General features: G+C 32.9%; 1 protein-coding gene across 1 annotated transcript in view; it reads right to left on the bottom strand.

Moving 5' to 3' along the window:
- Positions 1–24,304, bottom strand: part of LOC129223153 (nephrin-like) — a 168,021-nt gene that overhangs the window by 89,766 nt on the left and 53,951 nt on the right. The window contains exons 3-4 of the mRNA XM_054857721.1: positions 20,903–21,006; positions 11,554–11,889 (exon numbers count right to left, since the gene is read on the bottom strand). Coding sequence (XP_054713696.1) covers positions 11,554–11,889; positions 20,903–21,006 — 440 coding nt within the window. The remainder of the gene's footprint in view (positions 1–11,553; positions 11,890–20,902; positions 21,007–24,304) is intronic.

Here is a 24,304-nt window from a genome sequence, read left to right as displayed (position 1 = left end):
AGCAAAGAAAAAGCTCACAAATCAACCACGACATAGTTTAAATCTGAATGCAGTAGTCCGACGGTATTGCTTAAATCTGTTTGAATCACACCATTTCAGATGAGACGAAAATATCCTGAAACATCAGGATTAAACTGTAGCAAATGTTTCATATTCTGGGCTAGAAATCATGATTATTAAATTCTTAGCACTTTCAAATATCTGAGACTTTTGACTGGACTATTTCCACATAATTAGATCTGTGGCATATGTCAAGAAAATGTACAAGGCAATTCAGATATGAATTCTTCCTCACTTCTAGAAACTATTTTCTGCGGCTGTTGTTTCGAAAGGCATGGACCGAGGCATTTATTGAAGTAGTTTAATTTGTTTGAGTACAGTGAAAGCTGTTGTTTGAATCTTTTGCCCATTCTACATGTGCCAGTAAAGGAAATAGATTTGGTCCTTATGTGAACTCGGATTTTATTCTGCTCTGTTACCTACCGTAGCTTTTGATTTGTTTGTGTGTATGATATTATTTGAAAAATAAACGAATATACAAGGTGTTTATAAAATCCTGCCTAAAGACTAGTAAAACTCCGAAAAAAATAATCTGCTTCAGATTTAAACATATTTTTTTTTATCATTATCTCAAAAAAGGTTTCTTTCATAACGTTATAGACTGTTAAAAATTGAGGAAATTTTTCAGGTAACTATTACGGTAAAACGGAGTTTCTTGCAGCACAGAAAAATTTTACGGGAACAATAAGCGGTTGAAGCGATAATTTGTACGCCACGTGGCTTATGATGTGAGGCATATATTTCTTTATCCCTGATCTCTTCCCGTGCCCCCTTGGTATGGTGGATAACGAAGAGTCTCGAATCACGACGGCGAGGTCCGGACACAACTGCATGCAATTTGTTCTTTTTACTTAGTAAAACTAGCCACAGCGTTATTGTTTTTCTACCGTAAAATTTTACAGTATAATGGGACTTCACACGGTAGAAGTCATTACCAGTATTGATGCCAGTAGCTTTACAGTAAAATTTCAGAATTTTTTTAAGCAGTTTACACTTTGGCGCACTTATTAGTTCTGAGCAGATTCAGATGATTCACATTTTAGCACCAGGTACAGTGCACTTAAAAGTTACCTTATTTGAGGGTGGAGGATTCGTTCCTAATGGACCATAAATTGGCTAAAATTCTTATTGCTATATTTGTTTAAACCAAAGGGTTTGGGAGTTTATCCCTAAATTCCCTTTTGTGACATTTCGTGGAAGTTTCTTCTACAGAAGCCATTTTTAGTTTTTTATGTTAGCATCACTTACATGGCTCTAGCTAATATTTAACCAATGGGGGAAAAACTTGATGTGACAAGGATTAAAATTAAAAAATATGCATGTTTGAAAATTTTAAATTGTTTTTTTTTTTCAAATTATCTTTTTTCGAGTTCATAAACACCCTGTATGTTTACGATGGTAAATTGTTTCAATGTTATCATCAATTTATATAGTATTCAATGTATGTTTTATTTTTACCTAATCTTATCCTCATATATATAATGGCGAATGATCGAGATAGCTGACGCCATCAACAATGAAACTCGCTCCACGCCATGATAATTCGATAATATTTGTTGGTAATATCTGACATGCAGGGAAATGCTTTATTTTAACGGTACTGAACTAGATTCGGTAACTTGACTGTTTTACAGATTATACTGACTTTTTAAGATGAAAACGAAATGTAAAAATGGTCAACAATGAACGCTATCTAATGGATTTTAGGGTTAATCCTCTGAAGTCAGGTTTAAAATTTCAAGTATCAAAACATTACCAAGCAGGCAATTGCTTCGTTTAAATGTAGAAGCAATTTTCACCCGTTATACCTTGACGGGCGATTTTCTAGTCTTATAACAAGCTTTGTAAAATTCAGTTTAAGAAAACGTTACACATGGCTATTATTTCATAATTGTGCCATACCAATAACAAAGTCACCTTTAAAATATGCATGAAAACACTTGAAACAAAGTTCTTTTTTCTTCTTCTGAATATTAATGTGCCGTAAGTAACGACTATTTACTCCTTTAGTTGGCAAATATGATGTGTTTTTTTTCTGACGAATTTAATCCCTCCAAATAAATGTAAGTTTAGTACGTTGTTGGAGAAGTATTACTTCTCATTTTGCAATATCAATAATTGCTTAAACAGTTATTAACTTATTTGCCAAATAGTGGTTTTTCAATTCGAAGCTACGTAGAATGTCAATTCAAATTAATAATTCAAAATGCAACAAAATATAATCTTCAGAAATTATCTAGACGAATACATTTTTTTTTAATCAAAATGAATTTGAGTGGGTTTTTTCAACTCCAGTCGTTTGGTACATACCTAATAATTGGTTAGAATAGCTTATCTTTTAAACAACACACTTTATTATCCTTTAAGCCTGGTATTGTTAGATACTTCCCAAACTATAAACATCTTATTCTCTTTGTTTTATCTAACATTGTTTCAATTAAAACTACTACTCTCGAAAGTTCTTAGTGTTTTTTTTTTTTCAGTACTTTAGCATTTAATAAAAACTGCATAGAACAGGGGTTCTCAAACTGGGTGCCGTGTCACCCTGGGGTGAAATGGGAAGAGGTGAGGGGTGCCGCGAATTGTCCGTGGTATGAAATTATATACATGGTGAGAGCGCCAAATTATGTTCGGTTGACCAGTAAAGAAATCCTCCATTTTTTGACACAGTGTACAAAAATTCACTAAATTCTCTTTCATCGTCATCAAAAAGCCTAACTGACGATAAGGCGTTATCAATAAACCATTTTTAACTACCAGGCAACGTCGCAACAATGTAGCAAAAAGTTACTGCAAAAGAATAATGTCAAAACCAACGGCTCTAATTATACGTAAATTTTTTCGCTAAATGATTCCCTGAAGTTTAAATAGACGAAAAAAAAGTTTCACACTGTGCGTGAAACCTAAATTATATTGTTGATGAATTCAAAAAGAAAAATGTCGTTATGTGCCGTCATTTTTTCCCGAAATTTGATAACCTAGAAGAGTATGTTGTAGTATGATAGGATCATAGTTTGCCTTATTAACACTCCGGTGTCCTTATAATGTAACACCAAAACCATAGTATTTAGAAAGAGGATATGGTTCTGTTTTGCATCTGCTGCAGACATGTGCACAAATTATGTGCGAGTGTGGACCCCCCTGAGAATAACGACTTAGTAGTTATTTACATAATAGAGATGGACTAGATTGCATGAGAAAATTCAAAATCTTCAAGGGGTGCTGCGAGTTGAAAACGTTTGAGAACTCCTGGCAGAGGAAATAAATAGAAAAATAATGTAGACACCGAATCACTTTCTTTGAATCACATTTAAAAGTAGTTAATAACTGAAATATTTTTTAATAATTGAAATGAAGTACTTAATGTTGAAAATTATACTTAATAAATGCATAGCATTTCAATAAACTTTCAAAGTTTTTTAAGAACTATTACCGAGTATCTATAATGCAGTGTAATAATGAAAAAAAAATCTGAATAAAACACAATCGAAAGAACATGGTAAAATATGTTTTTGGACAAATTAATTCTTTGCCCTTGTCTCCTTGTTAACGAAATAAAAGGTGTTTAGTATGTCGAATTTTTAAGTAAAGTCGCCAAATTTCGCAAGTTTCGGTGAGTAATGGCTCATTATTGAGCAATCACGATTGCTTATTGTTCTCACTTCACCGTCCTTGGCGTTGTGGTTCCTTTTTCTGCTTGGACTAGGGGTCTCAGTAGCACCGCCGCCCACCGGCCTCTGCAGGCACGTCGAAATCCGCTTATCCTGGTCGGAGGCGTCCACGACCTGTACACACACATGCTCACACACTTTCACTCACATATACACACAAGCCTACGTGCGTACACACAGGTCTCCGCACACACACAAGTCTACACATGCAAGCCTACGCTTGCCTACGCGCGCACACATACACACAACTATACACACGTAACCGCCCTGGAGGAGGATTGGAACCGTTTTTAGAAACAATAACTTCAATGAGTAGGGCCCTGTCGCAACTCGTGATTGCGAAATACATAATTTGAATTCAAACTGTCAGAATTCAAATTAATTTAGTTTCTTTTTTTTTTAAATTATTTCTTTCATTTTTACACAATTGGCGTGGTTCCCTCGTTTTTAAATTCACTATACCTAATGTATTTGGCCAAAAAAAAGTAATAGCCATTTCCATGTTTAAAATAATAATTCCAATACCTGACACTTTTCCTAAATATCAGGAAAAAAGTTTTTGTCTTTTTTTTTTGTTTCTAATGAGACGGCACGTATTGGCTATTAATCATTGTCAGATTTAGTGTGACCCTTCCCCACGATATGGCATCCAGTCCATCATGTGCCACTATAAGGAAGCACAGCTTCCACCAGATGAAAACACCTGCGCTCTCTCACACGATTAACTAAAATATACATTTTATTTTGCCGAGAGTAGTAGCTCGAAAATTTACCAACACGTCAGTTATTAGGCCGAGCTAAACATCTGACAAATGTTTTCTGGTATAAGATCAGCATTGATTAATAATTACAGTAACTTTATGTTTAAACAACTCGTCCAAATTATTTTTAGCGAATACATTTTTTTTTTAAGTATACAGATTTCTACACTACTTTGATCGAAAAAATTTCATATGGTCATTCCATGTCAAGTGATCCAATGCTTTTTCTCCTCACCTTTCTGCATTTATTTGAAATTTGGCTCATTGATTGTACCCTTTGAGGTAATAAAAAGTACACATTTTTAGTCTTTTATCTCTTTTATTATTTTATTTATGAGACTTTGAGTGTTAGAAAAACCCTCTTTTTTTCATGGATGCTTGAACATAAAATGCACGATAACTCAGCACCTAATATAGATAAAAAGATTTGATAAAAAGCATATCAAAGTACATTAGTTGCTGTTTAAAATGATATGCAACATAACTAATTTATAAAAAATTTCATTAAAACAATATAATTTAAATTTACAAATTAAATTTGTCAGAAAACGCATAATGAATTTCTTTTAAAAAAATCTCACAACATTTTGTGTATTTTATCTGTTTTTGTGCAAAATTTCATGTTGGGATATCAAAGGATCATATTTTTATGAATTTTTGAATAAAATTTGACCTAAGAAATAAAGATCTTCAGGATTCCGATTATAAATAGTTAAATATAGGGGTTCTCTTACTGGTGATGGTCTAGTAAGTAGTAAATATGACTATACTTGACATGAGATGACATGAACTTGTAGATTAGTAATTCCCCCCCCCCCGGTCACACAACCGCCATATATTTATTTATATATTTTTTTTTTCAAATCTGTTTTCAAAATAATAATAAAAAAAACTGGTTCCTTTTTTAAGTTATTATTTTGGAGTAATTATCATAACAAACTGTGACACTGCAAAACATCAGTAGTGACTAACAAGGAGATGGCACGACCGTGGGGTCGGAGATTTGCGTGAACTTTTTTTGTGGTGAAAGAGGACCACAAGTACCTTACGTGGTTAAAGTAATACGACGCAATACTCAGAAAATTATGAAAAAAATCGATTTAATGTCGCCATGGAGTCTCCTAGACCAACCTCTTGACGAGCCGCCACTAGCCTAGTTGGTTAAGGCGCGAGCTTGTGCGTCAGTGATAGCATGATCAAATCCCACTCTGGACCCTTTTCTGTTCTTTTTTTTTTTTTTTGCAAGCACAACAATTAATGGTAATGCTTCCCCCCCCCCCCCCTATATTACTTTCTGAAATTTATTTTTGCCGAAGATCGCAAACTTTTTCATTCAGTGAAAAACATTCTTGCTCGTTATTCTGTACGGTTTGTTTTGTCTAGTAAAGGTTTTAAACCTGTGGTCCCCTTAAAGGGACATCTGCTCATAAGGCTGCTCGACCCTGTGAGAATTGCACAGTAGTTAATTTTTCTGTTTCGTGGTGAATTTGAACCTACATGTCTATTTCATTAAACGCAAAGTTATCGTACAATCAAAATTAAAAATGTTGGCTGAAGAAGGTGTTATCTCTTCTGGAATAGGAGAGGAAATTCCCAAAGAATCCCTGTACAATGCACTCGCTTGGTGCAACCTTGTAATGTTTACTTATACAGACAAGTCAAAAATTTCATAAGTGCTTGCAAAATTGCAGCGAGTCGTTGGAGCAAAATAGAGAAATTAATTCCCAGAGGGATTGTATAGAAATTAATTCAATTATTCACCATCAATTATCGTCACCACTATTCCAAGACATGATTCAATACGCCTGGTTTGCGTCTAAATTATCCACTATACGAAATATTTTCATAAATGTTAATGAGGTATGTTTTTCTACTGATATACTACAAATTCACTGCAGTTGTAAAAAAAAACGCTTTCATTTGTTGCGCAAGATGTCGAAATAATTATTGATTTGTTTGTTTCTATGATAACTACACTGCAGTTTTTGTACTTAATCATTAAAAAAATGAATTTTTCCTTATAGACTTGGTTATTCTTATAAAAAACTCTATTTTCCTCCTCACATACTTTAGAATGAAAAATATGAATTGTTTTAAATTGTTTTGCCGGAAGAAAAAAAATAATTAAAAAAATGATGTAAATAAACTCTTAAAAATTATGAAGGGAAGAGAAATTATGTTTCAATAATTGCTGTGATAACCAAAAAAAAAAAAGATTCGATTGTCCTATGAGTAGATGTCCCTTATAACAGCAAGGAGACCACAGGTAAAAACATTTACTAGGCAAAACAGACCGTACAGAATAACGAGCAAGAATGTTTTTCAGTGAATAAAAAAGCTTGCGATCTTCGGCAAAAGGAAATTTCAGAAAGTAATATAGGGGTGAACAGTGTTACCACTAATTGTTGTGATAGCAACAAAAAAAGAAGAGAAATAGGTTCAGAGTGAGATTCGACCGTGTTACCTCTGGAGCAAAATATCGCACCTTAACCAACTAGGCTAGCGGCGGCTCGTCAAGAGACTGACATTTTAAACTCATATGGCGCCTAGGAGACTGCATGGCGACTTTAAATCATAATTTTCTGAGTATTGCGTCGTATTACTTTAATCACGTAAGGTATCAGGTTTTTTTTTTACCACAAAAAAAAAGGACGCAAATCTCCGACCCCACGGTCGTGCCGTCTCCTTGTAAGACTTATAAATGGGGGGGGGGGAGAATCAAAAAACTAAAAGTCGGGAAAACTTTAACAGACAAATGGAACCATACTCATGAGCAGCTTTTTTTTTTTTTTTTTTTTTTTTTTAAAGTGGGACGGTAGGGTGAGGGAAGTAGGGAGGGAAGCAATCTGGAATGAAGCTTAACAACATGGAAGGTTATGCTTAATGGAGCAATATTTGTTCGATCGAAAACTGCTTTTAATGCATGTATAGACAGATCTCGTTGCATTACTCTCCTTTACAACAGAAATTTTAAAGAAAACAAGCAATACAGAAAAGACGAAAACAGCTGCACACCAGATGCTTTAGAAAGACAGTTATATGGACTGGCATATGATTTGATAATTTGATTTCTTTTCAGTTTTGTGTGAAAATACTGGAAAACATTGAAACAACACTCCTATTTTGCTATTATCTTGGAACAAAGTATCCTCCTTCCAAAATTGAAGGTTAGTGCTGGGGTAGAGGATGAAATGAATCGTAACTATCCTTATCAGATGTTAAATTAATCAAGTACACCTTCTGAAGTTAGGATCGAAAAAGAATCACTTGGTCTTAAAACATATGGGGTAAAAATAATCATCAATTCAATCCCTAGATGAGACGTCATACTAGTATAGAGTTAATCGTATGTTTGGGTGAGTAGGAGGGGGGGTAAATGTACTTTGTCTTACTTTGAAGAACATTTACCAATTTTTAATAAGTTTACTATTCATTTTGTTTTTTATTTTATTTCATTTACATTTCAAATATAGGAAAAAAGAAAAGTGGTGGTGCGGGGGGGGGGGGGGGGGGGCTGCTCACCAATTTACAAGTTCATGACAGCTCATTTCAAGTATAGTCATGTTTACTTACAACTCACTAGATCATCACCAGTAAGAGAATCTCACATTTAACTAATTAGAATCGGAGAAAAATATTATTTCTTAAGTCAAATTTTATTCAAAAATTCATTAAAATATGATCCCATTGAGATCCCAACTTGACATTTTGCATCAACAAAGATAAAATACACAAAATATTTTGAGAATTAAAAAAAAATCACTATACGCTCTCTGCGAAATTTAAATTTGACATTTAAATTTTATTTTTTAACTGAATTTTTTTATAAAATTACTCATTTTGCGTATTATTTTTAACAGAAACTAATGTATTTTAAAATGCTTGATACCAAAGATTTCTATCTATATTTGGTGGTCGTGCATATATTGTGCATTTTATGTTCAAGCATCCATGAAAAAACGAGGGTTTTTCTAAAAATCAAAGTCTCATAAATAAAAAAAATAAAAGAGTTAAAAATCTAAAAAATTGTACTTATGATTCGAGTTAAAAATCTAAAAAATTGTACTTATGATTAGAGTTAAAAATCTAAAAAATTGTACTTATGATTAACTATAAAGGTACAATCTATGAACCATTCAAAGAAATACAAAAAGGTGAGGAAAAAAAATTATTCAAATTTTGGAATGACCCCATACAGTTTTATATTCAAATTCATCTGTATACTAAATAAGTTCTTGATTGCTCACCTTTAGCCAAAACTATGCTGCCGTCTGCAGGTAAAGGGCAGTAACTGCAAATTTTTTACATTTTAATTTTTTGCATTTTTGTCATCTGTTCTACGTTATTTTTACGGTACAAGTTCGCTTATTTGGCTTCCGCTGAAAAAAAGACGCAAAAAAAAAAAGTTTTCCAGCATTTTCCTTTGTTAGTATTGAATCCACCGCACGCTTCTTCAAATGTCTCGCAAACTCGTTTCTACAGATACTGCCGTTTACCTGCACACGGCAGTATCGACCCTTGAGGTCCAGGAACAAACTATAGTTGAGGCAATTCTAATCTGACAGTGCCGTCATGCTGTAATTAGGATCATCTGCATAACTTTCACAATGCTGCCAGGTTAGGTTTGCGCAAACAATAGAAAATAAGTTGTTTTTCCACATGGGGGAGGGGGGGGGGGCAAAGTAGAGAGACAGATCTGCACCTCAGAGTCAGGCTAACGAAAGCAACATAATCGTTACTTTAAATAGAAGAATGAAGTCTGGCGCATACAATGGAAGGGACACGCTCTTTTAGCAGTGGAGGAATAATTTTTAAAAAGGGAACAAATCCATTTTCCAAAACATGTTCAAGAGGTGAAAAGTAAACGAATTAGGATAAGAGAAAAGTTGTTTTGTCAACTTTTCTGGTTACAGAATTGAGCACAAAAGCAAAGGAAATCATGGTCCAAAGTAAGAAATGTTTGTGTAACAAAACAAGGAGATATCGCCATTTTAATTTTGAATATGTTCCCTTTGAACGAAAACCTGAATGTGGAAAAATCTAATTTCACTAAAACCCTAATGCTCCACGTTCTCATATTTTCTTACCGATATACTTATAGCTATAGGATTAAAATTTGAGGATTCTGAGCATGTATTCTTTTGAATCTAAAAGTCTTCGTACTACACATTCATTTAGGATATGTCCCCTTTTGTTCAAATTAAAAAAAAAAATGTAAAGGATGGATTTATTACCTTTTAATCAAAACGTAAACTTTACCCTTAAATAAAGAAGGATTTGTCCCGTTTGGACTTTTTGAAAATGAGTGATTTGATTAAAGAAGAAAATGTTATAAAATGAGTTTTTTTCTGAAAAGGGGATATGTCCCCTTTTGATAAAGTAGTCCTTAATCTTAAATTAAAAAGGATGTTTTTTTTAAGAATTATATTCACATGGCTCGATGCATTGTAGGGTTCTACATACAGTGCTCTTAGATGTGAAAAATCAGGATTTTCGGACTGGATCTGAGGTACAGAGTTGCTAAATGAAATCAAAAGTTCTTTTCACCTCTGTCATACCTACTGCTGGGAAGGTTTTCGCTAGCACTTTTCTACTCTACTAGGAGTGAGTGTACATGACGTCTTTCACTCTGAAAGGTTTCTCAAAGAAACGTAATCAATGCTACCAACAATAAGGACATTACTGATAGATAAGACTTATATTTCGAAGTGCATAGGATGATGAATTGGACTGGTTTTGCATTGTGTCTGACATTCTGAGTTAAATTTACGCATTAGCTTTTCGAACAAAAATAAAAATTGTGAAGCAGAATCACCATTTAGCTTCATTTAATTTAAAAGAAAGAGTAGTAAAAATGGCATGGTTAAAGACATGGATAGCATGATTCATCGTTTTATAGTGTTTTAGTGCTGCACATCAATAAAAGTACTGCTGTGGGTAGGTAAACAGCAGTATCTGCTGAACTGCATTCTCGAGATATTTGAAGAAACGCGTCTTGGATTCAATGGTAACAATTGAGAAATGTTGGAATTTGAGGATTTCTTCCATATTTATATTTTTAACGGATAGCAAATAGATACGCTTGTACAATAAAGCTTACGTACAATAGATGACAAAAACGCAAAAAATTAAAAATGAAACATTTGAAGTTACTGCCATTTACCTGCTCACGACAGAGTATGGTCCATCATCTAAATGTTTCAGAATGAGTGACAAACACATGAACATAATCGGTCAAGTGCTAACTTTAGAGCTTAAAGTTACTTCTTTTAACAAGTTTATTACACATTATTATCTTTCTTCTGACGTAGATAGGTGCCAGCTGGTATCCAATTTTCAGTACTGAAGACGGAAATCTGTCTTTAAAAAAATCAGCAAACGAATTCTGTCCTTCAATTAAATGGAGTTTTGTATACCCCTTTTAATGGGGTTGCTTCCTTCAGTTAAAAGTAGTAATTTTTGTCACTGAAATTGATGAATTAAGCGGAAAAAAAAAGAAACGAAAAAAACATGGAATTAGAGAATACTTTTATTTTTCCAACAGTTATTTTTTAATTAATTTTTTAAAATGTCCGATTCTTCAAACAAGGCATAGTCTTTATAACGTCACAAATGATGCTCTATGGCGCATTTTTCTGCCGCATTTCTACGTTATGATAATCAAGAAACGAATTACAATTGCGCTCTACGCTTGCTATCAACCATATCGTTGCCAATACACGTGAGTAAAAGATGCGAATTAAATAGTTTGAACTGTGAATAGCAACTCTAAATGGCATTTCATCATTTGTGATGTCATCGGCAGAAGCGTTAAACGATGAAAGAGCATCGATTTAAGTATCTTTTTTTTTAATATTAAACTTAAAGAAAGTATTTAAAAAATGGTCAGATTCATATTTTTAAGCATACTCTTCCAGAAAAAAATACTTTTAAAATTTTGGAAACGACCCCATTGTCTCGAAAAGTTTTTAAATTATAAAGTGACACTAAATGTGTGACAAAGTAATGAACAGGAACAAGTATGAGGTTAAATACATAATTACAAGAAAAAGAAAACTTACCAATTACTTTGAGATCGTATGTGTAGCTAAGTGTTCTATATCTCTTATATTCCACTCTGCACTTATAAAATCCTTCGTCTTCTGCTTTTACAGGATCTATGGACAATCCAGGTGTTTTGACATGTAAATCAAAATGTACCCGCCTCCCCAGTTTTGAGCTTGGGAAGTGTTTTGATTTCTCTATTGGACCTTTTCTGGCATCTAACGTATAAATAGGCACCTTGATATCTCCTTTGTACCACAAGATTAAAGTCACTACATCTTCCGGCGTTGGAGCAGATATATTACAAGGCATAGTAACTCTCCCACCTGCCACGGCATGGTACTGTCGAGTTCCTGTAAAAAAAGGTAAGTTATTAAATCTATGGTGAAAAAGTAGTTGCACATATATATTAACCACTAAGAACAAATATGGTATTAGTTAATAAAAAAAAGGTTTCGAGCCATTCGAAGGTCTAGTAACTAATACTTATGCACGTAACACTACTGCTGTTCCATTTTACGATAAAGTTAAAAATATCTTGAAATGATGTAAATACAACTTCAAAAAAAAAAAAAAAAGTTACAATCACTTCAGCTCTTAATGACTCATACGTCGTCTCTTGAATGATAATAGTCACAGCCTGACGCAGTTTAGAGCAAAAGAAGGTTTTGTAATAAACATTTTCAAAAAGAAAAAAAATCGAGAGCAGCGTAAACTTTAGGTTTTCCTAATACCTTTTTTTCTCAAAACAAAATATCAATATTTCTCAGTTGTTTCTTTTTTGCTGGTAAGTTAAGCAAAAACGTATTTACTTGACATTGAATGTATGAAGTGAAAAGGGGGGCGCTTGAAACTAGCGCGAGCACTGAGATAGGTTTATTGTATTATCCCCTTGACAATAGATTAGTAGTAAAAAAAGTTATGCATTCCACTGGATTTGTGGTAGAACTTCGCTCTTCCACGCCGCAAACCCGGGTTCGATTTCCAGTTTGGGCACGGTCGACTCAGCCTTTCATTCCTTCAATGGGTAGATAAAACGCGTGCTTGGAAACTAAGTGGGGGTTTTGCACTCAGCTCACCACCTAGCTCTTGGGCATGAAAACTGTGTTGGGCGCAGTAGGCCTTAGACGCCCTGGGCTGTTGCGTCATTGAGTAGTGAAAATGTACTTGCGTTTAAAAGATCTGCATGGCTTTTTGTAAACTTCAGGCATACCCTGAAGATTTTCATTAAAAATGTTCTCACAATTTCAAAACAATAAATTAAAAAAATGAAACTTTATACAATTAAAAGATGTAACTATTATTATGTCAGGGACATTTCTAATCAAAACAGTGTTTGTGCAATATATTTCGTTTTTGTATATTTCTTTCAAGCCCTACAACGTAAATGAAATCAATTACAGGAAATAACCATTAATTCTGTTTCGAATTCATTTTAAGCGTGCGTTTCATTAATCAGTTTATTTTTCAAAGACGTGCACTTGTCTAATATGAAGACAAAATAGACTAATTCAGCTTGAAATTAATTTGAAAAAACATTTTTCTAATTGCCGAAAGCGGGTAAATGATAATCATAAACTATAATCATATGCACTTGCTGAGAGTCAATTAGATTATTTTTTGCCATATTTTTCTAATCCACCCGTTATGAATGGCATTTTAGTAGATTGTATTTGTGACACTATTGTTTTGCAGATTTTCAGGCTTTTTAACCAATTAAAGGTCCGTTTTTTCCTTTTTTTTTCTAATGAAAGGAAATTAGTTTGTTAAAATTTAGCTACATAGATTACGATGAAACAACCAACCTGGATAGCCTTAAAAAAGCAAAAATCATTCTAGTCTCACCTACAAATTCATCATCATTCACAGAGTATAACGGCAAGTAAGTTTATAATGGTAAGTTAAGGAATAAGTAAGATAAGATATTAAGAAAAAATATTTTATAAAAGAAAAATGAGAGAAAGAAAAAAAATTAAATACTTCAGTTAAAATGTTAAAGTGAAAATAGAATTATTCGTATTCGCACAACTATGTGACAAAATCATCACTCTTTCATCATAGTAGCAGTTAATGTAGCCTCTTTAGATACAATTTTCCTGAAGGTTATCAATATTTTATCGATGCTCTAAAACCCGCTAAAGTTGAAAAGTAAAAAAAAAAAAAGCAATTAAGATTCAAAAAACCTATCTGTAGACTCCAATATCCATTAAAGATAATCAACACAGTAATACTATTACAACATTTGATACTGCATCACATTATATTATATTTAATGACGCATATAGAGAACATTAATACAACTTTCAAAAAAAGGATAGCTTCTAGTTTAGAATTATCATGGTTGAATATTTCCTATTACATTTTTTCGCACTTCCATCCGATAACCTAAATATTTCCTCCAGAAAATTGATCTGGCTTTACTGATACTAGCCATAAATCTTCTTTGATGACAGCAAAGTCGTTTAGCATCGAACGTTGTTTGGAAGGTGTAAAAATTTTTATTCTTGCCTCCGAGGGCTTGTTACTGGCTTGAGTAAAATAAGTCCATTTTTTAGGGGGAAAACTGTGCAATTTGACTAAAGTGTTATATTGCGAACGATAAATTTATACATTTGAAGTGTCATTTTTTTATCGTCTTAAGTGAATGATTTGAATTCCAATTATTTTTAGTTTATTTTGACTGATTATTTGCTTAGTTGAATTTAAATAAGTTTCAGAAATTAAATGGGGTTATTAACTTCTTTAATACATGGGAAAAGACCAGCAATTAAAATTATCCGGTGATTTTAAACTTATCAGAGTGGCTTCAGATACTTCTATTGTATTACTTTTAAATATTGCAGAACACGAAAAATTGTACTGATGAAAATACGTATTGCATGTTCAAAATTTAAGAAAAAGTTACCGATTTTATACTTCTTTATTATTAGTTATTAAGTTATTTTTTTTTACATCGTATAAAGGGCAAATTAACTTTATTCGCCATGTTACCGTAAAAGATCGTAATCAGAGAATCTTAAAATTCACTGGTGAATATCCGGAAATGTTGGTTCTTTCACTCATATTTTTACTACAAGAATGTTGATATTCACCGACTAATGTAGACATTTTCCGAACTTCGAACTTTTAGAGTAACACATATACATATTTTTATTAACAACCGGAGTAAACCGAAAAATTTCTAAATCTTAAAAGATCCTTTTTTTTTTTGAGACCCAACTAAAACTATTCTCTAAAAATGTTTCAAAAGGATATAATGCCTTTGAAATATATTTACTTTACATAAGTCGTAGGAAAAAGAAATTAACAAAAATGCTGAAAAGAACGCTCACCAATAAGGCTTAAATTTGTCAAATCGCGTGCAATGTTGCAAGCGGTGTGTTGTAAAATGTTTAGTGCTTGTATCTCAACGTTAAGTTCAAGTATTACAATGACTCTGATGGTATATTGTACTATTTAGATGGGTTTGTCACCGAAGACTGTTTTACCCATTTTCAATATGTCTAGGTATTAATTTCTCAGCATTTTGAGACATATGACTTCACTGGAAGCAAACTAAGTTTCAAAAGGTTTAAAATGGTTTTCGACGTTGTGGTAACCATTTTTAAACGTTTATGATACGTTTAAACATCACGTATGATAACTCGGTTACGTCACTTATTTGTTTACTGTATAAAATATGTGTATCGAAAAGTTTTTGTTCCTTAAAGAGATAGAACATATACCAAAAGTTATCACCGTTGAATAAATTTGAATCACCCTTTTTTACTTCCTTTTACAAAAAAAAAGAAGTATTTTCAGTAAGTTACATTCATTAAGTTACCGCCCTATAGGCAGGGGTAAGGCAGAAATACATGAAATACTAAGCCAGCTCAGTCAATTCCTGCCGAGGACTGCAGTTTCGTGCTTATTAGCACTCATCAGCCCGGCATAGCAGTGACTGAGCTGGAGGTGGAAAACCTCTTAAGGAAGCCTAGAGTGTCAAACAAACTGGTAGCTAATACAGAATTAGCACTGACCAGACGAGTGACCGAAACAATGGTTCGGTTCAACTCGAATTTTGAAGACAAGGCACGTATATTCAGTAAGTTACCGAATGGCGGTGTATTTCAAGGAAGTATTGTATTCGCGAAAAAATTTTCATTAAAAAATCGGCATTAGTTTCCATTTTGCTCACTCCCGAATGAATGTTGAGTTTTTTTTTTCGATTCGACTACACGTGAATATACGCCTAGAAACGTACATACACACGAAAATATCCATTTTGACGATCCCCGAGTTAATTACAACGTGTTTTCCGTATGTACGCTTGTATGTGTGTATGTGCGCATATATCTCGCATAACTCAAAACCAGTCCTAGAAAGGTGTTCCTCAATGTCTTAGAAAGGTGAAATTTGGTACGTAGACTCCTAGTGGGGTCTGGTTGTGCACCTTCCCTTTTGGTTGCATTTCGGATGTCCCTAAGGGGTCTGTTGCACCTTTTTTAAGGGAAATCATTGTTAATTTCAATGCTAACTCAAGTGGTGTTATAATTTGTCAAACACTTGGCAATATATCGCCATGCTTTTGGCCACCACTTGGCGAAAATTTTGGAGATTTTTTTTTTTAAATTTTTAAGTGGGGTTTTTATTCGACCAATGTTAATGTTGGTGATATTTAAAGAGTTAATCGCTGAATCATTTTAAAAATGCCAATAATGGGAAAATAAATCTGTGTAAAACGTTTTTTTTTTTTTTTTTTTTGCCTCGGTTCGCAAGAAACTAGAGGTGAAAATATTTCGTGTTTTCTTGATTACTCCAAGGCGCTATTATCATTACATTGGTTTAAAAGGAAGTCATGTGATGCACCAGCTTGTTTTAAATGAAAATATAATGGTAAAAAAGCATGATGCTGGAACATTTAGAAAAGAAATAGCAAACGTTAAAATGTAATTAAGTTAAAATTTATTTGTTTTTCTGCAAGTGGTTTAAAAAAAAGAAACAAATTGCAGTGTCCTGCAAATATAATTATTTTAGGAGAAAAAAAAGAAACCTCTTCTGACTAGTATGCAGATGATACAGTGAGTAACAACATTTTTAATGGCTTTTGAGAGCTAGAAATTAAATGCTTTGGTAAATTCTATTTTCCTGTCACGTATGAAGAGAACCATGGGGACTTGGAACTCAGTTCTTTTAGCATCATTGGTATTCTCCGTGAAATTTCAACTGGCATCACGTTTCCAGCAACAGAAATGTCACGGTTTTCATACGTTGAAGAGGTTTCAAGCTGTGTTGAATGTTGAATATCAGTACGTCATAATTTTTGAAAAGAAAAAGTTTTTTTTGTGTGTGGGGGAGGGGGGGGGCAGGGTGTTTGCTAAAAGTCACATTAGAAAAATTAATTAAAGTAAGAAACTTTTTTCTGGACAATTACAGTTTATTTCAAATTGTATCATAACAAATACACACACAGGTCACAGTTTTAGTCCTTCATTTACTTATTATTTGTAAAAAATATTTTCCACTTAAACATGCGAGTATTATTTCGACTTTGTTTTACAGCATAGGGGAAGGAAATAAGATGTAAACGTACGGGGGAGGGGGTTAACACGAGAGCGTTAGTTATTGAGAAGTGATGAAATTTTTCTTCCAGCTTTTCAACCCACGAAGTGGTGTCAAACATCCCAAATTAGAAACATGATTTTATTTTCATGCCAGGGAACAAAACTGTACACAATTAATCAGATTTGCGTTCTCAATGTTGAAAAACTACTTTGTTTTTGTAAGGAAATTTCATTTGTAGTGTTACTATTATTTTTATTAAGATGTAAAAGAAAAATAAAGTTACAACTACAACTTTAGCAATGGTAAACGGCATGCATTCCTTGTTGTTTTTTTAATTCACCAAATTCTTGCTTTTTTTTTTTTTTGTGTGTAATGAAAACTCACAAAGCACCGACTCTATAGAGAATAATCGTATTTGACGTGACCTTTTTGAAAATTTGTTTAAAGAGGAACTGATCCATTCTTTAAATATATATATATATATGAAGTAATGAAATTACGAGTTACTTCAAAGGAAAACAATTTTAAAATGTAGAACAAATAATTTTTCCCGAATGTATAAAAATACTGGGGTCGACCCCATTTTCGCAGACCACGCAATTTACCCCTCTCTCTCTCCCTTGCTTTTCAATTTAAATCATACCTTTTGGAACATTTAAGGGGGAAGGACATTGACATTTCAAATGTCGGCGAAACATTTGGATGAACTAAAATACTGAATCATCAGCTGCTCATAATTCTGACAAAGATGCAATTGATGCTACTTATTTATTATAATGTAAAAATCGAAGCTTAGGGATAGTAAACCAGTGTTTGAGCTCGTGACTCTAAAGCTGCGATACCTGACTAATCAGTCCACCATGAGGATACTTTTAACACTATGGTATTTACAGTCTTGTTTTGTATGCTGCACGAACTGCAAATAAGCTTGACAAAAAAAAAACTTTATATATACCCCATGTTATAAAATTTCAAAATTTGTTTTTGGCGAATTTACTCACTAAAACGTTAAGTTTCATAACTCTCATTTACAAAAAAAAAAAGATAAAAACTGATATGTTCTCTTTTTTATTCCATAGAAAAACAAGTTGCGTACATCTTTTTAAAAATGTAACATTCGTGTAAACATCCAAAAAAAAAAAAAAAGGAAACTAGTTAATTGAAGTCGATTTTATAAGCTTCGGAAAAAAGTCATAATAATCGTCATTACATCCTGACATGCCTCATTTGACATCAGTTTCCGGAAAAAAAATATTCCGGAAAAAACTAATATCATTTTTTAGACCTGAGCCCCATCTGTCTCACCCAATATCCATGGGCGCATTTCTCTCATTTTGTTTCATCTAAACAGGATTTTTTCCTCTCATAGTTACATCTCCTTGTCCCAGAAAACGCATTGATGTGTAAGAAACTTCTTTTGTTTTCTCTGCCGGCAGGTAGTTTCCTTTGTTTACACCCAATCTTTTGTTTTCCTTATTGGATGGGGATGACTGGTATTATTTATGAAATTTATCTTGTTTTGTATAAACATTGCAATTCAATAGTTCGGTTTTTATTTTTAAAAAAAGGCATAGAAACTTGCTGCTTTAAGAATTGGAAACTGCATTGTTCTTTTTTTTTTCTCCAACAATGGAGATGTTATTAAGATATAATAGGAGTTTTTTGTCAGTTAATTGCTTTTTTATGTTATAAATAATGTCTTGAAAAAATCTATTTTTGTTGTAATGAATGTGATCAGTTTAGTCTCAAATAATCCGTTTTCTTGAAGCCTTTTTTAAATAAAATTTTTGCAAATCGCACGATAATTTAGGCTCTCGTCATGCATATTGTAAGTAAAAATAAATCCAGTTTTCTTTAAAGTTGTATTTCTATATATCACAATATATATATATATATATATATATATATATATATATATATATATATATATATATATACTGTCTTAATCAATAGTATTCAGTAAAGGTGATGTCACACAATGCCCCAAATATTTTACTTTCACAATAGTAATAAAGAAGTAATTTGTTAAAGAAATGATATGGCATGTTTGCCGAAAAGTTTAACCCTAGAAATACAAACCGGGGTACAAAGTTCATTCCAAAAGTAATGCAATTATTTTATTAAGTAATTTATTGAACAGATTTGCACAAAAATTTCAAATTCTTTAAAGTAATGTCCTTGGGCCTATGCAGATTTTTTCGTGTCTCTGCCATGAGAGGTAAGCGTCCTGAAAGGCGTTTTTGGGGACCTCTCCCAAGGCCCTCGTACCGGTAGGTTCGATTTTTTCTATGGATAAAGTACGGGTTCCTTCAGGTCTGCCTTAATCCGAGGGAACAAAAAGAAATCTGCCGGGGCGACGTCAGGACTATAGGGATGTCAGGACAGTGTTTTCACCAGCTGCTTAGCCAGGAACTCGCGAAGTAGCATCGCGTTGTGGCAAGGGGCTTTGGCACGAACTTTCCTCATCGCTAAATCTTCAGTAACAATGCGAAACACAGCAGTAGATGACACTTTCAGTTCTTTGGCAACGATAATGATGGTCAATCAAAGTCAAAGTTTAACAAATGGGGAACACGAGCCACATTGTTGTCGGTTTTGCTCGTTGACGCCGCCCAGAGCATTGTTCATCTTGAACCTTTTCCCGACCCTTTTTAAAGTTCTTTAACCACCTCAAAACTTTTGGGTAGGTCAGAGAACAGTCCCCGTAGGCCTCACGAATCATTTTGTTCGTCTCCTCAAGAGATTTTGTTGGTTTAACAACAAAACTCAATCGCGTTCCATTTCTTCCGTGACACGGTCGGTGCGCAGAGGTTAACATTAAATGACGTCCAGCCACTTCCACAGTTTGGAGAACATTGAGATCGGTTTTCCGGAAAACCTTAAGGTCCCCCCCCCCTTCCTATCCCAATTGGTTTGGTTCCACTCCGACCAATAAAAGCGACCCCGGAAATTCAATCGCATTACTTTCGGAATGCACTTTGTAGATATCTATCTCAAGCCACCTGGGTTTTCAACACTTTTAATCCGACTTTTAAAACTGTTCAAACCGTATTTTCCTCAAGTAATTTAAATTTGCTCTTTACCATTCTCTTATGCTTAATAAATAAATAAATAAATAAAAACATGTACTTTTGAGCCAGATTACAGATTTTGATGCATTCGGTACACATGGCATTAGACTATTTTTTGCAAAAAAAAAAAAAAAAAAATAAATAAATAAATAAACAAAAAAATAAAAATGAATTTTCTCAAAAAAGATTTTGTTGGTCGTTCTTACTACCACAGAGATAACAGCACTTGAATGGCACCTTTTTTTTTATTTTTAGAATTGGCTCCGTTGAAAAATTACTTCTCAAATTGTACTTTTGTTTGATGCTTGACATCGCTCTCTGATCCGCATGGTTCTTGACAATTTGAACGACCAAGTCTTTAATGAATGGTCTCCTCTTTTTTAAATACTTCGTTGAGAATCTTTGATTAAGAGCAGTAAAACACAGCAATTGATTGTAGCTATGCTTAAAAAACGCAGAAATACCAACATTGACTTTTTTTTTTATAAACCATGCTGTAGAATAAACAGCTAACCAATAAATGCCTACAGTTCATCTTTGTTGATATCATTGCCATTTCCTGATCAAAGTAAAAGTATGTCTAATATGTTCAATAGGTTACAGTAGACTTCATTATAAAATTCTGAATGCTTTCATCGAATAAAATTGACAATGGTTCTGAAGGCAATAGTATGTTTCGTATTTCCCAGAAGTTTCTAAATAATGTATTTTTCTGGTGTTCTTACGTTGGAACGATATTTTTCTATCATACCTTTTGTTTGACCATTTTTTACAATGGAAACAGTTTCATTTTTATGACCAATCATTTCGTCATCTTCGGATAAATCCTTAATTTCACTATCAGGAATATGGCGTCTATAATTTAACACTAATAATTTATTATCAAGCTCCTCATCAGATATATGTATCAATTCATCATCAGTGGAAAGTTCATCCTACAGCTTTTGTAAATGTCTCGTATCCTCATCATACGTCATATAGCGCGACATTTTTGACGAAAATCATAAACACAAGGACGCGCAAGGGGTGTTTCACACCCCATATAAGGAATTTGAGGAAACCATTGCAGGAATGCACACAGCAAACATATCCCCATTAGCAACTGACCTTCAAACCAGCTACACCGAGATTGAACCATTTTCAAATAAGGGAACTTAAAAAATTCGAATAATAAAGCTGTGTCGGGTGTCAAACACTCCCTTGCGCGTCCTCTCGGATTAATACTAAATACATGAACAATGGCATGCTAGCATGGATTCTGGGAGAACTTGATGCAGGGCAGAATTGCTATTTTCTGAAATAAACTTTGGTATTTTAATACAAGTTTAATTTTTACTTCCTTGCAAAAAATTACATCGTGACAATATTAACATATATCTCCTAAAACAAAAGTTAATTTTCCTATTTATTAAGGAAAAGTGGTAAGTGGAGCGCACTTTCTTTTACTAAGATACCCTAATTAGTTAGATTCCAAAGAATCTCGTTAATGATGCAAAAATAAAAATTTTCAACTACACCGAGGACGCTATATTTCGTGAATTTTAAGACAAATTATGTAAAGAGATGCTAATAAGTTTCTTATTTCTAAATGATTCTGTATAATTTCGCCATCAAGAGTGCAACAATCCAAAAGTAATTAGGTTCTTAAGATGAAAATAGTAGCTGATGAGGATAGTGATTCTAAACCAGCGGTAATTACTCAAAGCAGAAACTGAACTATCGCAAAACTTTAAAGAAAATAAAACTGATAAAATATAAAAAAAAATCATCTGAAAGCTAATGTTCGCAGAATACATTATCGGGTCGTGTAACCCCAGTGGCCGATATTGGGTGTGTGCCGGCTCGATGTTTGCAAGATCAATACTCTGACTTGTTCAGCTATATGGGTTAAAAGAGTTCATCGGAACGTGTGCCGATGCAATAAGCGTGAAAAAGATATCGATCAAGGGCTCTCATCAGATACCATTGTAAAAGCATCTCAATATTAAATTTCCTCCGGACACCGATCCGGCGGGCTAAAGTGGATCAGATATGACGTTGGTGGCAGACATGGAGTAGTTGATCGGTTTTGTTTTAGTGGGGCTCTTCGGAACATTAGAAATAATGTTGGTAATCATAGCTTTCTCCAAACTTTTTCTTTTATCTCTTATAGATTTCAGTGATGTAAAGTAAAACGCAATTTTGTCGATAGCTGACCTGTTTCTTTATATGCGTTTGTAAGTATTTTATATTCGGTTCATGTGGGGGGATTATCGACCTTTTTTGCCAAAGGGAGAGCGCATCTGTATTTTTTAGCGTTCTCAAATAGAAAACATTATTCGCCCTTAGAAAATGCATGTGAAAGTAAAAACTTTGTTCACGCTGATTGAGAAGATTAATTTTTGAATAAAAATTATTCGTATTTTAAGGTAAACGTATATGAGCACGTAAAAAAATGTGTTTCAAGAGCATAAATTTAAGATTTTTCTTTAAATCTAATGTATAGCAATGATTTGCATTAATACCATAATTTAACAATAAACTTGCCCAAAACTAAAAACCTACTTATTTATGACGACTATCGGTGTCTTGATAGAAGTTGAATCTCTAAATTCATCTCAAAAATTAATGAATAAATAAACAAACAAAAACCCCACGTAAACTAAAATGAACCTTTTTGACATTTAGATTTTTTTTTCAAAAAACACTAAGAATTATTTAGTGCAAAATGAAAGTTACCAGTTATATAAAATACACTATCAAATTCATTTTTTTGATCTGTTAGCCTAAAAGCTATTAATGATGCTTTTTTAATTATGACTTATAAGCTCGAGGCTTTTCTTCAAAATATTTAAGTATACTAACGTAGTAGAAATGGATTATAAAACGAAATCAAAACCTAAATCACCCCTATATAACATTTTGAATCTGATTAGGTAAGAAATAAATGGAAAAATTAATTTAAAAACATTTATTAATGTAATTATTATGCAATGTTCTTCAAAGGGAACTTATTTTAAGATTTCTATTAGAAACATATTACACTTTAAATCGTATTCAATAAATACATAATTAAACAAAAAAACTATAAAATAATAGAATTTGAGAATGAAGAATATAACGTCGTAGTAAATCATTAGCATCTAAATAAAAATCCTCTTCAATTCCATCTTTTGGTTAAAAAAATTAAAATGTTGGATATTACTGAATCATTCATTTATTCATTGCTATCTTAACAAAAAGGTAACATTTTTTTTCATCTTCTTGGAAAAAAAAAACTTTTTTTTTGTATATATCTTGATTTTGTGGTAGATAAAAAAAAAGTTTTAGTGTTTGAGATTTTTTAGAATAAGAGGTTTCATCCGTAGTACGCTATTAAGAGTTTTGTTTTTTCTTCATCTAATTTAGTACTATTAGAAAAAGTCGACTTTATAATACTTTTGAACGAAAAAAGGAATATATCGTCACCTCAGAGCAAGAGTAAGATGTTTGATTCCAGAAATAACACTAAGATATTTTACATTTGCCCTGAGGCGACGATATATATAAATACAACATATTTAAGTTGCATTTTACTTGTATTATATCTACATGAACATGACATGTTGGCCATTGTTAATGCTATGCTTGCCATTTCGTCTGCAGCACACACTTAAAATGTTTTTTTTTTTAACTATATTTTTTTAACTAATTTAATCATCGGCTAAAATGTCGTTGCGAAAATAAGTTAAAACCAACAGGTTTCTAAAATATTAAGGAGTAACGCTATAGTATTCCAGCTTTTTTGTTTTAGTTTTTTACATTAATAAATATATTTATATATACTATGATTAATGTTTCAAAGTAGCTGTATCAAATATATTATCGTTCCAGAGTAATTAAAGTTCCTAAATTGAAAACGACTTTTTGTATGTTTAACAATTATATCATTAGTAACAAAAGCTAAACTACTAGCAGAGTTTAATATAATCTAGATGAAGTTCTAAAAAAAACATTACAGTATTTTGAAACGGCAAGAATCTTGAATCTAGTACATACTTTTAACCCTTTCACAATCTTTATCTTTTATTACAGTTCAGGTTTAGTTTATAAAAAATTGCATGCACAATTTTATAAGTTTCATCTTTAAACATGAATCAATATGGAAAACTTAATACATCGTTAACTTAGCCGA

Source organism: Uloborus diversus, chromosome 5 (assembly GCF_026930045.1).
Source record: "Uloborus diversus isolate 005 chromosome 5, Udiv.v.3.1, whole genome shotgun sequence".
In the NCBI taxonomy this organism is placed as follows: Eukaryota; Metazoa; Arthropoda; class Arachnida; order Araneae; family Uloboridae; genus Uloborus; species Uloborus diversus.
This window is presented reverse-complemented; position numbering and strand designations above follow the sequence as displayed.